The sequence below is a fragment of the Betta splendens genome, chromosome 19, assembly GCF_900634795.4.
Source record: "Betta splendens chromosome 19, fBetSpl5.4, whole genome shotgun sequence".
NCBI classification, from domain to species: Eukaryota; Metazoa; Chordata; class Actinopteri; order Anabantiformes; family Osphronemidae; genus Betta; species Betta splendens.
Window position 1 is genome coordinate 6,184,911 of NC_040898.2, and position 16,544 is coordinate 6,201,454.

The 16,544-nt window shown below is 42.5% G+C and overlaps 1 protein-coding gene across 2 annotated transcripts; it reads left to right on the forward strand.

Moving 5' to 3' along the window:
- The first annotated feature begins 2,753 nt into the window (after positions 1-2,753).
- Positions 2,754-15,901, forward strand: LOC114846534 (NACHT, LRR and PYD domains-containing protein 3-like). 2 transcript variants are annotated; one of them, XM_055504133.1, is made up of 11 exons: positions 2,754-2,834; positions 5,033-5,163; positions 5,491-5,610; positions 6,477-6,709; positions 6,880-8,665; positions 12,255-12,428; positions 13,092-13,265; positions 13,807-13,980; positions 14,245-14,418; positions 14,735-14,781; positions 14,901-15,901. In XM_055504133.1, exons 1-11 carry the CDS (start codon positions 2,769-2,771, stop codon positions 15,434-15,436), a joined length of 3,615 nt encoding a protein of 1,204 aa, XP_055360108.1. In that variant the 5' UTR covers positions 2,754-2,768; the 3' UTR covers positions 15,437-15,901. The 2 variants fall into 2 exon arrangements, with proteins under 2 accessions (XP_055360108.1, XP_055360109.1); XM_055504134.1 differs by lacking the exon at positions 13,092-13,265.
- The last annotated feature ends 643 nt before the right edge of the window (positions 15,902-16,544 follow it).

Here is a 16,544-nt window from a genome sequence, read left to right on the forward strand (position 1 = left end):
CATGTGACAAACTGTGACATCAGAGAAAAATCACTGAGCTGAATGAGAAGCTTCCAGATGTTGCTGCTTTTCCATGTTGATTTATCTGCTGGAGGGATTCTTTCCTGGGAGGCTCCCTCACGTTGCTTCACGTTGAAGAAAATATATGAAAAAATATTTAGCCCAACGCGTGTGTTGGTCAGTGTTTGCAGCAGTAGAGGAAGCATCAACTAAAGCAAAAGCAGTTGTTAGTATTGTTATGTTTTGGTTTACTTCCGGGTTTTATTTTGGTATTTCCGTTTTGCTTAGTCCATGCCTGCTGCCAACTTCACTTCCGTTCCACATCATATCACGCCTCTCTGCACGTTCTCTACAGCCGCCACCCACTCTTAGTATTAGTTATCGCATAGAGACTGTGTCTGCTCCCCGACCACCTAAACTATACAAGTCACAAACAAATCAAAGAGGAGTGACTTATCAGAATTTAATAAACATCAAAACAGTTCCTCTTACAGAACAAAGTAACAGTAAGTTTATAAAGTGTGGTTTATTAAATATCAGATCTCTCTCATCTAAATCCTTGTTAATAAATGACTTGATAAGTGACCATCACACAGATCTGTTCTGTCTCACTGAAACCTGGCTACAGCAGGATGAATATGTTACTTTAAATGAGTCGACTCCAATGAGTCACATTAACTATCATGTTCCAAGAAGTACAGGTAGAGGTGGAGGAGTAGCAGCAATTTATAAATCAGATTTATTAATTACTCTTAAACCTAAACATAGTTATAACTCATTTGAGAGCCTCACTCTGAGCCTTTCTCACCCAAACTTTAAAACCCTGAAGCCAGTTGTGTTTTGTATCGTTTACCGTCCTCCTGCTCCATATTCGGAGTTCTTAACTGAATTCTCTGAATTCTTATCTGACTTAGTTCTTAGCACAGATAAAGTCATTGTAGTGGGAGACTTTAACATTCATGTAGATGTTGACAGCAACTGTCCCAGCACTGCTTTTAACTCCTTAATAGACACTATTGGTTTTACACAGCAGGTAAATGAACCCACTCATCGTTTTAACCACACCCTAGATCTTGTCCTGACATATGGGGTTGAAATTGATAATTTAATAGTTCTCCCCCAAAACCCTCTGTTATCTGACCATTTCTTATTAACTTTTGAATTTAGCATAATTGACCTTACAGCAGCTGGAAAGAAATGTTACTATAGCAGATGTTTATCTGACAACGCTGTTGCCAGATTCAAGCAGATGATTCCATCATCTTGTGCCTCATTGTCTTGTAGCTACACAGAGGAGAACAGTCACCTTAATCCTCATGAACAGGTTGACGGTCTTGTAGATGATGCTGCAGCTTCTCTACGTACAGTATGAGGCAGAGCAAAGTGTCCTCACTTTGTGTTGAGATTATGATTGGGTAAAAAATATAACAAATTATTAATGGAAAACATCCTAAAAGGTCAAGAGGACGGTCCGGGCAGCTGAATCCCACCCCGTGAGCAACAGGTATATAAGGTGATGCTGTGAACACAAAGTCTTAGTTTATCCTGTCTTCTGTCACTTTTTTGTGGAATAAATGCTTTGCTGAATCTGGATCTTACTGCTCATTTCAATTCCTTTTCGGATTCATCATTTAATTCTAGAATTTACATAATCTTTTTTTTTTTATTTTGACTTTTATCATTTTAACAAAGGATGATTTACACCTATTAGATTTATAAAAGATCAGGCAGATTGGAATACAAAATGTAACGGCTTTAATGTCAGCGCTATACATAGCGACATGACAGTGAAACCATCATTCATGTTGTTTTTGAATCATGGAATCCTGTCATTTGGCAGTTCCAAGTAAGTAACTAAGAAAACCTTAGTGGAGTAGAGCATGAGGGAGAGAGGCTGATGGTGGTACAGGTCCTCTAAGTGTGTTAGCTGTCCAGCATTGGGAGCCATGAAATACACCGCTCCAAACAACAGCCTTTTTAGTTTTCCTAAAACAAAACTGGTGCTGCATGATAATAAAACACAAATTTACAAATTGCATGGAGGAGGTGGGGGACAGAAGATTCAGATTTTGGTAAACTAACATCCATCATGAAGAACCCTCCACCCCCTGCACCACTGTAGAGGCTCTAAGCAGCTCCTTCAGCTCCACACTGTTACACCCACAGTGCAGGAAGGAGCACTAGCGCAGGTCATTCCTCCCCACAGACATCAGACTGTACAACACAGCGCTACAGTGACACACGATGTAAATCACATGTGGATCACATGGCAAACTTTTCTTCTTACAGTTGTAAAACCACCAAAACAAGTGTAATTATTTTAACATTTTTATAAGTGAAAATTAAGCTGTCAAATAAATGCAGTGTAGTAGAGTACACCCCCCACACACACACCATAAGATATGTTATAAACACGCTAGACTCCACACGCGTGGTCCAAGAATGTGAGACTCTTATTTTGACATGGAGTACAACAACGGCACCGTGTTAAAAACAAATAAACCAGCTGAAAATGTTTTTTTTTTCAAAACCAGACACACAATTGGATTCAGAGCAGTTTCCTGTTTTTTAGTTTTGAGAACGAAAATGCACCCTGCACAAAGTCCAGTAATAAAAGTTCTATAAAAACTTCCCTTATCAGAGGAGGGCTCAAGCAGCTAATTGAACCAATCAGCACTGCTACTGATATGATTGACAGAGACGAGAAGCCAACCAATCAGCCGATGAATATTTGCGCAGTACAGTAATTGTTTTCCTGCTCCCGTTCCATGAAACGGTTTACGACTTGTCAGGTGTGGGTTGAAAAGTCTTCTCCTAAACCCTGTGAACCAACTGTAAGTTTGCATTGTTCGTTTAATTAACTTTGTCTTTAGGATGTTTAGTTGTTATTTCATTGTATCGACACTTAATTGTTGACATGTATCTTATATACATTCATTGAACACATCAGTTATATTTCATGTCCTCCCCACACTTATGTGTGTGTGGGAGGTCTGGTTTTGGTTTTTGGGGTGCGTGGTTCAGCTCCACCAATTGTCAACCTCGTTAGATGTTACTGTATGTTCTTACCATGAGCGGGGAACCGGCTGCTGAGGACTACGAGCGTAACAAGAGATACCAGACCCAAACGCAACGATCCAAGCCTGACGATTGTGGAACGAATAATGTAATTTAATAAATGGATGAACATAAACACAAATGTAATACAAAGACAAAATGGAATCATAATGGAATGGAAACAAATGGAATTAGTTATAAATACCTAAAGGTCACTGCATAGAGGAAAACACTAAACCAAGGAACTAATTATTACCAAAACTATTACCAAATATTTATTAAAGACTTAAATCCCAAAATGTAACACAGGACATATCATTGTATGCAGATAAATGGCGATAGGTAGATGAGGCGTCGTGAAGCGTTGCAACACATTGCAAAACTGTATTGATACCGTGAACTGAATGCTGACACCTGCTGGACCTTAAAATCCTTACAGGCAACCTAGTTGACAGACTTAGCAGACACTGATTTGATGACCTAATATATAAATAATAATATAATTTAAGTGATTGTATTTTATATAGCATTATTTTATATGTTCATTTAAATTTAAAATAGCTGCAGAAAAGACCTGTTCACATGGCAGATGAGGCTGGAGTGCAGAGAAATTATAAGGAAAGTCAGAAGAGGTTTGGGTGGATTGTCTTTTGGTTGTCCCAGTAGAACATCTCATAGGATCCTGGGACCTGGCGATACTGCCCTCTGTCAGGCATCTCTGCACCTCTTGGATGGAATCAGCTGAGGTACGTTTGGTCTGCCTGCCCACTGGCATGATGAGATCTTGCCAGAGGTTAACTAAAAAACACCAAATTGGCATTTTATTACATGATTTCCAACAAGAAACAAATAACGCTGAAGTGGGTGCAGACAGCTGCTGTAAAGATGGTTCTGTCTGGGCATCATTTGTGCGTCCACTTACAGACGCACAGTCTGACCGCAGTGTACTGACGGCCTCAATGCACTTGGACGAACTGTGGAACCAGAGTGATTTAAATCTGGGGTCTAGAAGTGTTGCTTGCGTCAACACACTGAGGTGGTTTTGTTTAAACAGGAAAGTTCTGTCAAACAAATGCAACATTTAACCTGCAGAAAATAATAATTTATAAACTGAGAGTCACTTTGAACAGAAGAGAACCAATCTGACGCTGTTTGAACGTTGCTCCTGTTGCACACACAGAAGCAGCCAAAATAAATTGAGGAATGAGGTGCTCTGCTTGTAAAGTGATCCAATCTGTAAAACGTAATTAAAATATTAATAATAACATGTAAATAAATTAATAAGAATGTTCTCTATCACCACGTGAGTTGAAGCCTCTGAATCAGCGACGGATCAGCTCCTGTTTCAGCCTCATTGACTCCTGTGACGTCAGACAGACTCTGAGCAGCCAAAGCAGCCAGTGAACACAGTGGCTGTTAGAGAGAAGAGAAGCAAATTGTTCAACATGAGCTACAGCATGGAGGGAGCAGGACCCCCTTCATGCTGTAGCTGAGAGGAGGATGCTGCTCCAACAACTCTCTATCCTAGACAACACCTCCCTCCCTCTACACAGTGTTCTGGCTGGACAGAGGAGCACCTTCAGCCTGAGGCTGATCAGTATTAGGTGCTTCACAGAACCAGAGATCCTTCCTACCGGTGCTATCAGTCTGTACAACTTCTCTGCCTGTAAGGGTTGATCTTCATCCGTGCAATAACATGTATAATAAAACTTTAGGCAGTAATTAGATGTTAGTGTATGTAAATGTGTTAGCATTCTCATTTTTAATCTCCCTACATTCTTGTGTGTACCTTCAACTGTGACAGCGTTTTTTGTTGTTGTTTTTTTTATCTTGAATTAAATAGCCCAATGACTTTAGGCTCACCAGACTCCTATTAATCAAAAGGCACAAAAGTCAGTGGTGTGAGACTTTGGAGTCAGATTAACTTTAATACAATCACAGCAGGTACTTAACTCTGGACCTTTGGGATTTTCAGAAGATGAGTGTTTGTGTGGAGGAAGAGAAGAGAGCAGAGTCTCCACCAACCAGCTGTGTGTCTATGAAGAGTGAGTGGTCCAAAGATGAGCCTCTAGTCTTTAGTAATGAGCATGGAGCCTCAGACACAAAGTAAGAATTGATCCATACTCATTGGTATGAATCATTGTTAGATTATTCTCTGTATCTTGATCTTATAAACTGACTGTATGAATTACCAGGATGTTCATGTTCTTCTAGATGAACTTTATGTGTGTAGACGTGATCATTAAGATGAAAGAAAGCCTTTATTGGTCATTATCACATACACCATTCCCTGGGTTAAGCTGTGAAAATTGTTTAAATTGTGTCCCGTAAGGCAGCAGCAGTAATTTGTGTTTAGAGCCTCAGAATTTAATTCGATCAGAGAACTGATCAGTGACTGATGTGATATAAACTTAAAAAATTTTGTGTTTGCAGAGTCCACAACCACGGACAAAGAGTGGAACCGTCAGGATCCAGTTGTCTGTCTATGAAGAGTGACAGGTCCAAAGATGAGCTTTTTAACTTCAGTAATGAACCTGGAGCCTCAGACACAAAGTAAGAGACGGTTTCTACTGAACTGACCTGATGGAGGATGAAGACAAAATGTTGTGTAGATTTCTATTGGTGATGCAGAGACTGGTTCAGACTGGACAGATGGATCTTAGTCTGGGTTTTCTATCCTCCAATTACTGATGGTGGTTCTGTAGTGAAACACTTCAGAACCTCTGTGCCTCCCTTAGTCACAACGCAAAGGCTTGAGTTCCTTTTACAGATGTTTAATTGACCAATGTAGCTTGACATTCATCAACATCACTGTAGAATTAAATGAATGAGATAAATATAACAAACGTTAACCACACATACAATTACATGTGACACTCGCATTATTAAATGAACAGAAAGTAAATTAACATACCACTTTGCCTGCTTGAAAACTAAGAGAGCGGATATAGACTCAAAATTCTTCTAGTGGACAATCTTTATCTTGTGAAAACACCACCACACGTGGACAGACTGTGTGGACAAACAGGGACAGAAACTGGCCATCGTAGATTTAGACCACTTCTCTTTTCCACAATGTTTGTTCTGTATGTTTTCCTTCGTTTGACAGTGAACATTAGAGATGGACAGAATACTTAAAGGAAGGAACCGTCTGGTCCAGAACTTGTGACACCACTGTTCTATGATGATGCTGCTCTACCACAGTCTTTTTAACCTCAGTTCAAACCCAACTTAGCCAAGCTCAGCTGTAGAACAAAGGACAAAAGCTGCTGTCTGTAGTGGAGGCTTTTACTGTGAAGCCAGAGGAAACAAATGCTCAGTTCAGATAGAGCAGTATGTCACGTTTCCTGGTATCTGGACCATCTGAGCTTCTACAGTGTTGGACTCATCAGTTTGGTTCTGAACTAATGTGTTGGCAGAGAGAAGAAGAGGAGTCGTGTTCTTGTGGAGGAGCAGCCGTCCTGCTGTGATGTGTGTCAGGAGGTTCTGAAGGATCCAGTCAGTATCAACTGTGGACACTGGTTCTGCAGACAGTGCATTTCCTCATACTGGGACCAGTCTGGACCAACAGGTGAATCTTCCTGTCCCCAGTGTGGGAAACAACCCAGAACCAGAGCTGGACTGCAGACGGATCAGACCTGCGCCGTCCAAAGTAAGACTGAACATGTGTCTGATATCATTGTTTCAACAAGACTGACTTTCATACAATCACAGATTGTTCTGTTCATTTTCTCACATTTTCTAAATCACTGAATTATTTGTGAATCATAAATGGAACAAGTGGGTCTTGTAGTTTAGTCTCTGTTGTTTTTCTCATTTCAGCAGATGTTGCTCTGCAGGAGGCTTTAGATGAACATAAGCTCAGTCTGAGGAGCAGATGTAAACGTGTGACTGAAGGAGGTGAAACAGGAAGTGGAGTCCTCCTCACCAGCATCTACACTGAGCTCTACATCACAGAGGGACAGAGTGAAGAGGTGAACACCCAACATGAGGTGAGGCAGCTGGAGACAGCTTCCAAGAAGAAGACCCTCCATGAGGCTCCCATCAAGGTCCACCACATCTTTAAAGCCTCCTCTGACCCACACGGACCCATCAGACTGGTTCTGACCAACGGCGTCGCTGGCGTTGGAAAAACCTTCTCTGTGCAGAAGTTCACTCTGGACTGGGCCGAGGGCCGGGAGAACCCAGACGTCAGTGTGCTGGTTCTGCTGTCGTTCAGGGAGCTGAACCTGATCAGAGATGAGCAGCACAGTCTTCTCACGCTGCTCCATGTTTTCCATCCAACGCTCCAGAAGGTCCCAGCAGAGCAGCTCGCTGTCCTGAAGCTTCTGTTCATCTTTGACGGCCTGGATGAAAGCAGACTCTCACTGGACTTCAGCCACAGGGAGCTGGTGTCTGACGTCACACACAAGTCATCGGTCAACGTGCTGCTGACCAACCTCATCCAGGGGAACCTGCTTCCCTCGGCTCTGGTCTGGATCACTTCCCGACCCGCAGCAGCCCATCAGATCCCTCCTACGTGTGTGGACAGGGTCACAGAAGTACGAGGCTTCACCGACGCCCAGAAGGACGAGTACTTCAGGAGGAGATCCAGCCACGAGCAGCTGTCCAGCAGAATCATCTCACACGTCAAGACGTCCAGGAGCCTCCACATCATGTGTCAGATCCCAGTGTTCTGCTGGATCACTGCTACGGTTCTGGAGCACATGTTGACTACAGAGCAGAGAGGAGAGCTGCCCAAGACCCTGACGGACCTGTACTCACACTTCCTGCTGGTCCTGACCAAGAGGAAGAGGAACAAGTACCATGAGGGACGTGACTCCAGTCCACAGGAGCTGACGGAGGCTGACAGGGAAGTTCTCCTGAAGCTGGGGAGGCTGGCGTTCAAACATCTGGAGGAAGGAACCATCATGTTCTACCAAGAAGACCTGGAGCAGTGTGGTCTAGACGTCACAGAGGCCTTGGTTCACTCAGGAGTCTGTACTGAGATCTTCAGGAGAGAGAGTGTGATCTTCCAGAAAACAGTCTACTGCTTTGTTCATCTGAGCGTTCAGGAGTTTCTGGCTGCTGTTCACGTGATGCACTGTTACACCAACAGGAAGAGGGAGGAACTGGAGAACTTCACTAAATATTCTCATAATTTGTCTTTGAGTCAGTTCCTTAATACAACCATAAATAAATCCCTCTATAGTCGGAGTGGCCACCTGGACCTGTTTGTTCGCTTCCTTCATGGCCTCTGTCTGGAGTCCAACCAGAGAATCTTAGGAGGTTTGCTGGGTCACACAGAGAACAGTCCAGAAACCAACCAGAGAATCATCAACAACCTGAAGGAGACGAACAGTGGTAGAATCTCTCCAGACAGAAGCATCAACATCTTCCACTGTCTGATGGAGATGAACGACCACTCTGTGCATCAGCAGATCCAAGAGTTCCTGAAGTCAGAGAACAGATCAGAGAAGGAACTCTCTGAGATCCAGTGTTCAGCTCTGGCCTACATGCTGCAGATGTCAGAGCAGGTTCTGGATGAGTTGGACCTGAACCAGTACAACACATCAGAGGAGGGACGACTGAGACTGATGCCAGCTGTGAGGAACTGCAGAAAGGCTCAGTAAGTCCAACGTTTTTGTGATCATTAATATTCTACAGCAACATGAAGCTGAAGCCTCAGATTCTGTGTGTGAAGTGTTTCTCTTTAACACTAAGAGTTCAGTGAAAACATCAACTACAGGTTCTTAGAAGACATCTTTGTTTGTGTTCTTTGTTTAGGACCTGGTCTTCAGTCTTAAGTTTGAATTTCCTTTGGATTCTCACTCTTGAGAACAGCTAGATAATACAGTGTGACGAGCCTTGAGTCTCCTCAATGAAAAAGCTTCAGGATTTCTTGATTCAGAACCCTTGCTAAATGCATGCCTTACTCTCTTCTAATGGTCCTACGATGTCCATGCAATGCAGGAAAAGGGTGTGTCAACAATGGGCATACTAATGAGAGGAGCCCTTTCTTATTTGGGAATGTTAACTGGCACTCAGGACAAGACTTTACCATGTCAGCATATTGCTGGGGCCAGTAAAACCAGGAAATCTTTCATGAGAATGTTTTTGCTTGTCCTAAATGTAGCAGATTTGAATCAATAATTTCATATTAATGCAGAAACATTAATATTCCTTGAAGTTGGGGCAACAGGTTCTTTAAAGTGACAACCAAGCTTTAATTAATCCATATATCAATTTAATGAGTTAACACTACCTGGATTTTTTTTTTTATCCCCTCATGAACCTAAAGGGCAGTCAAAGGTCTGCGAAGGTATACCTGACATCCTAACTCAGGTGTGAATTGCTCCCTTTGTTGCGTAAAAGGTCCACCACAGGGGGGAGCTGGGAGCTGTGGTGGGGGGAGCTGACCAACTTCAACAAAACCTGTGTGAAACTCTGTTTCACTTTGCCATCTTTGAGAGACATCAACACACCTGAGGTGTTTTCTTTTGGGACATTTGTTAATAAAAAAACATTTTTACACAAATGCAAATAATAAAAGGCATGTGACCCAACCAAAATCACGCACTAAATAAACATGACAATAGAAAACCCTGGAAGCAGCGGATGAATAAGTAAAAATTAATAACACAAAGTGAGTAAATACATTACAATTATTTACTGCTCTTTTCAGAGCAAAGAATACTTCCATCATTAGAGCTGAGGCCAGGGATCGAACTATAAACCTTTGGATCTCAAGACAAGCACTCTACCTAGTGAGGTATGAAGCTAACAACAATGATCTAGCCACTCTGACTGAGCTGTTTTTGTTGAATTTATTTACATGCATTGAATACAAGTGAGCGCGCTCTCCTTTCTGTAACAGAAACGCACAGGAACACACAAGATTCTGTGCTTCCTTCTGACAGACCTCAGACCTTATTTGGGCCTATTGGGCGCCACAGTACCAGTGTTGGTTCTGTGTGTTTTCATGTCTCCATGAGAGGACCACAGCCTCTGTCAGGCCTGTGTCAGGACTGATAAACACAGACTAAGACAGGTTTTGTTGAAGTGGCTCAGCGTGCCTCCCCCCTGTGGTGCGCAGGTAACGGCCCCGTTAGTAGAACAAAGGAAGCCAATCAGGTACAGCAGCGTATGAATCGACTGCCTCGTAGGCAGTCCTCGCAAAGTGAGTTTTGTCTGCTCCGTAGGCAGTCTAGCTGACCAACGGCGTCGCTGGCGTTGGAAAAACCTTCTTGGTGCAGAAGCTCACTCTGGACTGGGCCGAGGGCCGGGAAAACCCAGACATCAGTGTTCTGGTTCTGCTGTCGTTCAGGGAGCTGAACCTGAATAAATAATATTAATAATAATTATTACTTGATAAAACCAAATCAGTGTCTGTCATGATTTCCTGTCGCAGTGTCAGTGACCTTTGTTTTTGTCTGAAGAACAATGAACACAAAAACAGATCTTTTTGACATTTTATTATTCTAATACTACAGGATATATGAATAAATGGATAGGGATAAATGCAGAAACAAAAACAACCAGCAATGAATGAACAAATAAAAAAATGATGTGAATGAAGGTATGTGTGTTGAGTGAATTTAACGGCTTTATATGAATGTATCAATGAACATATGTATGTAGATGGAAATGAACACTAAATGAACAGATGAATGAACCTTAATACCTAAGAGTGTGATGAATTTGGGGAAGAGATAAGAGCATTTGTTATTAACCTCTAAATATCTAAAGTTACTAGTGAATTTGGACGGCTCCTTTCAGCGCTTTGAGGAAACAGTGAAGTCAGAGATATTGGTCTTGCCTGATCTGACGCCATGGGTTGGTTTGGCATCTATCAGTACCGTCCTATAGAAAGTTCCTCCTGGATCCAGTCGCCAGGGTTCCTGTTTCAGGTTCATCATCCCACAATAAAATGCTGTGGTCCAAGTTTGTTATGGTTTAGTGAGGCAGGTCTGGATCATGTGAGAGAATCAGCTGGATATGAGGAAACAGCGCTACTTCTCAGCTTAAACCACAGTACAGCAGTTGTTTAGTTATAAATGTGTCTGCCTAAGGTGCATCCTTATTTTTTTATTTATTTATTTGTGCCTATTGTTTGCTTAATTGATTTGTCATGCACCCCCTGAAGAGTACATATATTTCTCATATACTCTGCTCATAAAAGCAAAACTGTTCATCACAGTACGACATTCAGCCTAATACATGCTGCTTGTTCGACTGCCGAACAGGACACACACACACACAAAAAAGTATAAATTTAAGCGTAAAAATTGACAAAAAAAAACTGTCTTGAACAGTGATCAGAGAGGGTACACCTTAACATGTCAAAGCATGCTGCAGCAAGGCTCGCACCTGTGCAATCACTTTGTCTATAGATTTGAAGGCAAAGAGGGGAGTTCTGGTAAGATATAACTGCAACACTGGCTCCTTCTTTGGAGGTGGGGGAGATTATCTGCTCAGTGGAGTGTAGGATGGGCACCTGTCTTTCGATTCATGATTTGTAGTAGCCTCTTTTTGTTCGGGCCATGCCTCTGCCACGTTGGGAGTTTTGCCTGAGTGTTTGAGTGTGTTTTGTTTTGGTTACGTTATTATATGTGTTTTGCCTCCTGGTGTATTTTATTCTGGAGTGTTTTGTGTTAATGAACAAACTGTTTTCATTGATTTATGGCCATCACTGGCTCTGACTTGGTCCAAATTAACCTTCACAGACTGGATCTGCCATTTTGTATGGTGGATCAAGACAATGGGGTCATGAGGTTTTGAAAAGAGGAAGTAATTGGCTGCTTCCTCCTTTTAGTTTCCTACCTGGTGAATTTTGTGACTGCAGTTACTTAACCTAACACGTGTACTGGTATGTGTTAGTATGTGCTCTCAATGTCTATGATGAAGCTAAACAGCTGGGGACCAGTGGAGGTCAAACCCACTTTGTCACACGGAGCAACACTCCGAAATGAGAGCAGCTACATCCTCCATCACATTAAACACACATCACAGCTTTCTGTCGCCACAACTGGACATGGTGACATCACTGTGGTGTGACAGACGCTTTGTCCAAACTATCTGCTCAATGATCACATTGGACACAAGGGTTCACACACACACTTTGTGATGGATGAGACCAACTGAGCTACAGCTGCTTCAGCATCAACATTCATTAAGTCACTTCACATTTATAGACTTCATATTTTCTGTCATCACAGACTTTCTGGCTGTGGACTCACAGAGACTCACTGTGAAGTTGTGGCCTCAGCTCTGAAGTCCAACCCGTCACATCTGACACATCTGGACCTGAGTAACAACAACCTGCAGGACTCATTAGTGAAGGTTCTGTGTGCTGGACTGAAGAGTCCTCACTGTCGTCTGGAGACTCTGAGGTCAGTGTTTTTTGTGTGTTTGTGACGTCTTTTTCTTTAAATGTGACACAGCAGCAGAAACTCAGAGTAAAACATGTCTCCACATGTTTGAAGGATCTTTAGATGCGTCTGATTCGTCTCCATCAACAGGCCACACTTCAACCTGTGTGTGATGCTTCCTGTCAGACAATGATGTCACTTTGTAGAGACACAAGCAGGAAACAGGAGCATGAATATGAGGCTGCAGACATGTTGCTACAGAAGGTTCTAGGTTTCATGTAGAACCAGAGGAGAGAACATCCATCTGACTGGGATCAGTTCTAAAGATGATTCACTTCATCAATAATTGTCAGTTTGGAGTTTGATCCAAACATTAGTCTGAACATTTTCCATCAGACGACACAGAATAGTTCAGATTTAGAGAGAAGACGATGAATAAAAGGAACCAGATGAAATTTTTAATCCAACACGGCTGGTTTTCTACTGGTTCCAGCAGCAGCTTGTGAATCAGTGCTGACAACAGGTGTATGAATGTTGTGCTGACTTGTGGATGATGTGTAGAAGCTGAGATTATGACGACACGACAACACAAGCACTCCGCCCATTTCAGACTAAACATCAGTGACCAGGACAAATCTGACTCATTATTAATGCTTTGATCCACATCTTTGTTTGTTTGTTCAGATTAAGTGGTTGCTGGTTGTCAGAGATCAGTTGTGATTCTCTGGCCTCAGCTCTGAAGTCCAACCCGTCACATCTGACACAACTGGACCTGAGTAACAACAACCTGCAGGATTCATCAGTGAAGCATCTGTGTGGTTTTCTGGAGAGTCGTCACTGTCGACTGGAGACTCTGAGGTCAGACTCCATGTTTTAGTTTTGTGTGAGCTAAAAAGTTAAATTTGTTCATGTTATTGACAGTTGTCTTCAGATGATCGTTGAGTTGAACATGTTCTCAGAGAGAGTGAGTGTGAGACACATGACAGAGCAGAAGGAGAAACCTCTGCTCAGCAGAACCAAACTGTTGCTGCACCAACTTTCTCTTTCAATCACTACATGGTCTGAGAAGATGAAGCCACATCCAGGTGAATGACAGCATCTGTGCTGTGAGATTCACTAACCACACATTTAACATTTGGTGAGAAAGTTCCTCCTCTGTCGTTGTCCAGTGTCTGAACACAGACACAGAGAAACTGGAGGTTGAAGCTTCGACCATTAAGAGCAGACGAGACCTTGAAGTTTGTTTATCAGAGTTTAGACAGGAACATTTCAGTCAGGATCATATTGTTGGTTCTGTCTCCATTGAGACGACATGGAACAAACCAATAAATCACAATAAAGACACCATGAGACACTGAATGGTTTCATTTCCATCTTAACCCACATCTTCATCTTTCAGACTGAGTGTGTGTGACCTGTCAGAGAGAAGCTGTGAAGCTCTGTCCTCAGTTCTCAGCTCTCAGTCCTCTAGTCTGAGAGAACTGGACCTGAGTAACAACAACCTGCAGGATTCAGGAGTGAAGCTACTGTCTGCTGGACTGAAGAGTCCTCACTGTCGACTGGAGACTCTCAGGTCAGGATTCATGAAGCTAAAGATCATCTAAGAAATGTGCACAACACTCACACTCACATTGTCTGTATAGTCCTTTAATGAGCTAATACACAGAACAGAAAGGTTTGTCAGTGTCTGACTCCACTTTCCAGACTCTCATTGTCACGTTGCTGATGATCAGATCACATTTCAAGCAGGAACCTATTAAACAGTCTGTAGATGATCAAATGTGCCTCTAATCCAAACTGTAGCATGTAAGTGTGCTTTAACATTGTGTGTGTTCAGGCTGTCAGGCTGTCTGCTCTCAGAGGAAGCTTGTGTCTCTCTGGCCTCAGCTCTGAGCTCCAACCCCTCCCATCTGAGAGAGCTGGACCTGAGCTACAATCATCCAGGAGACTCAGGAGTGGAGCTGCTGTCTGCTGGAGTCAGGGATCCACACTGGAGACTGGACACTCTCAGGTATGGACACAACTACACACAGTGTCTGATGGAGGAGCAAGTAGGGATGTGGAGCTTTATGAACTTAGAACCCAACCTTGGAGTGTGTGGTAATAAACACATTCTGACTTTGCTTCCTGTGGTGTCACATTAGTTTGGTGGTGACAGAGTGAGACTGAAAGCATGTGTCTGACACCAAAAGTGATGAACTGCTCCGTAGATTCCAAGATAAAGATCTAACTCCTTAATTGGTGCTGAACACAATCCTACAACAATGTGTGTGTGAGAGCCATGTAATGTCCATGTCTGCATGTCTCTGACCCCCTCCTCCTTTCAGGGTGGAGCCTGGTGGAGTTCGATGGTTGACACCAGGTCTGAGCAAGTGTAAGTGTGTTTTTACTGAGATCAGCAACATTCAACCATCTTCAAACTGTCATGATTCGTCATCAAACTGATGATAGATCAATAACTGCAGCTGGATTGTGTCTTTTTCTCTCCATCAGATTTCTGTCAACTCACCATTGACACAAACACAGTTTACAGACATCTACAACTGTCTGACAGCAACAGGAAGGTGACATATGTGAAGGACGATCAGTCATATCCTGATCATCCAGACAGATTTGACTCGTATCAGCTGTTGTGTAGTAATGGTCTGACTGGTCGCTGTTACTGGGAGGTTGAGTGGAGAGGATATGTTTATATATCAGTGAGTTACAGAGGAATCAGAAGGAAAGGATTCAGTACAGACTGTGTGTTTGGATCCAATGATCAGTCCTGGAGTCTGATCTGCTCTGATGTTGGTTACTCTGTCAGACACAATAACATAGAAACACTCATCTCCTCCTCTGTGTCTGACAGAGTATCAGTGTATGTGGACTGTCCTGCTGGTTCTCTGTCCTTCTACAGAGTCTCCTCTGACAAACTGATCCACCTTCACACCTTCAACACCACATTCACTGAACCTCTTTATCCTGGATTTGGGTTTGGGTTTGGGGTCTGGCCTGGATCCTCAGTGTCTCTGTGTGATGTGTCGTAGTGAGAGTTTGATCCTGTCAGAGAAACAATGTCACTGTGGAACATAGTTCAGTCTGTTCATGTCTGTCCTGTTGTCATGTCAGAAAGATGTATTAAAACAAACTATGGAGCAATTTGAGGATTGTGTGATCTTTGCATTACACCTCTGTATGTCCTGATCTCCCCAGCCGGTTGTTGATTTTCTTTTCCCATTATCTTTTATTTTTCTCTCTTATTAAAATAAATTGCAAAAATGTCTCTCATCAGCTCCTTTATTACAGTTGATAAATAGTTGTGTTGTTCACATTTCTTGATCTTTCCATGAATTCTATTCATTTTATTCACTGTTCTTCTTGCAAACACACTAATCATTGAAATCTCCATCAACACTCCAAAAGTTGACTCCAGATTCTGTGCTATAATATAATAAACCTTAGACCTTTAACTGTCTGTTCTAGTCAATTAAACATTTTGCTTTTGTTCAAAATTCTAGTTGGTTTTATTTCTCAGTTTCATAAGGCCTCCTTTCCACCTCTTTGGAAACGCAAGGGGGACACGGCCCCCCCTGGAGTCCCTTCAGGACTGTTGTTTGATCCAGGAACCAGCAGTGCCCAGGATTCGATCATGAGGTCTGCACACCTTGCGACTTACGCTCATCGTCTTACCCACTACACCACTGAGGAACCCTTCACACTTGGAGATGCTTCTGGCGTGCTTTTAAGCCTACACTTTGAGAGCAGCATCTAAAGGCTTCTAGAATCATGCAAGATTTGAACCCTCAACCTAACTTCACAAGAACAACCTCTTAACCTCTGAGCCACTGCTCTGTTCAGGATGTGGCATGTTCAGTGTTGTATTTACAGTTTATTTGGACAAAAAGGACTTGAAAGCATCTACGGGTATGGAGGACTTGAACCAACAACCTGTCTTTACAGCAGCAGCATCTTATCTTTCGGAATAATATGGTTAAGGTTGTATTTACCGTTTACTTCAGACCTTAAAAACATCTAGCATTATTTTGGTATTTAGGCCTTAAATAATAAACCTTGTCTCTATTCTTTTTGATCTGATGTCTGTTACTCTACTAATGAGTCATGACAGTCAGTTTTAAGCTGCAGTCGCATTTTTCA

What these genes read in the sequence shown, in the direction of transcription:
- LOC114846534 (XM_055504133.1), top strand. Translation starts at nt 2,769, where the DNA reads ATGAAACGGTTTACGACTTGTCAGGTGTGGGTTGAAAAGTCTTCTCCT. An exon ending in CTAAACCCTGTGAACCAACT is followed by an intron (nt 2,835 to 5,032) that starts GTAAGTTTGCAT and finishes TGGGATTTTCAG; the next exon opens with AAGATGAGTGTTTGTGTGGA. An exon ending in CATGGAGCCTCAGACACAAA is followed by an intron (nt 5,164 to 5,490) that starts GTAAGAATTGAT and finishes TTGTGTTTGCAG; the next exon opens with AGTCCACAACCACGGACAAA.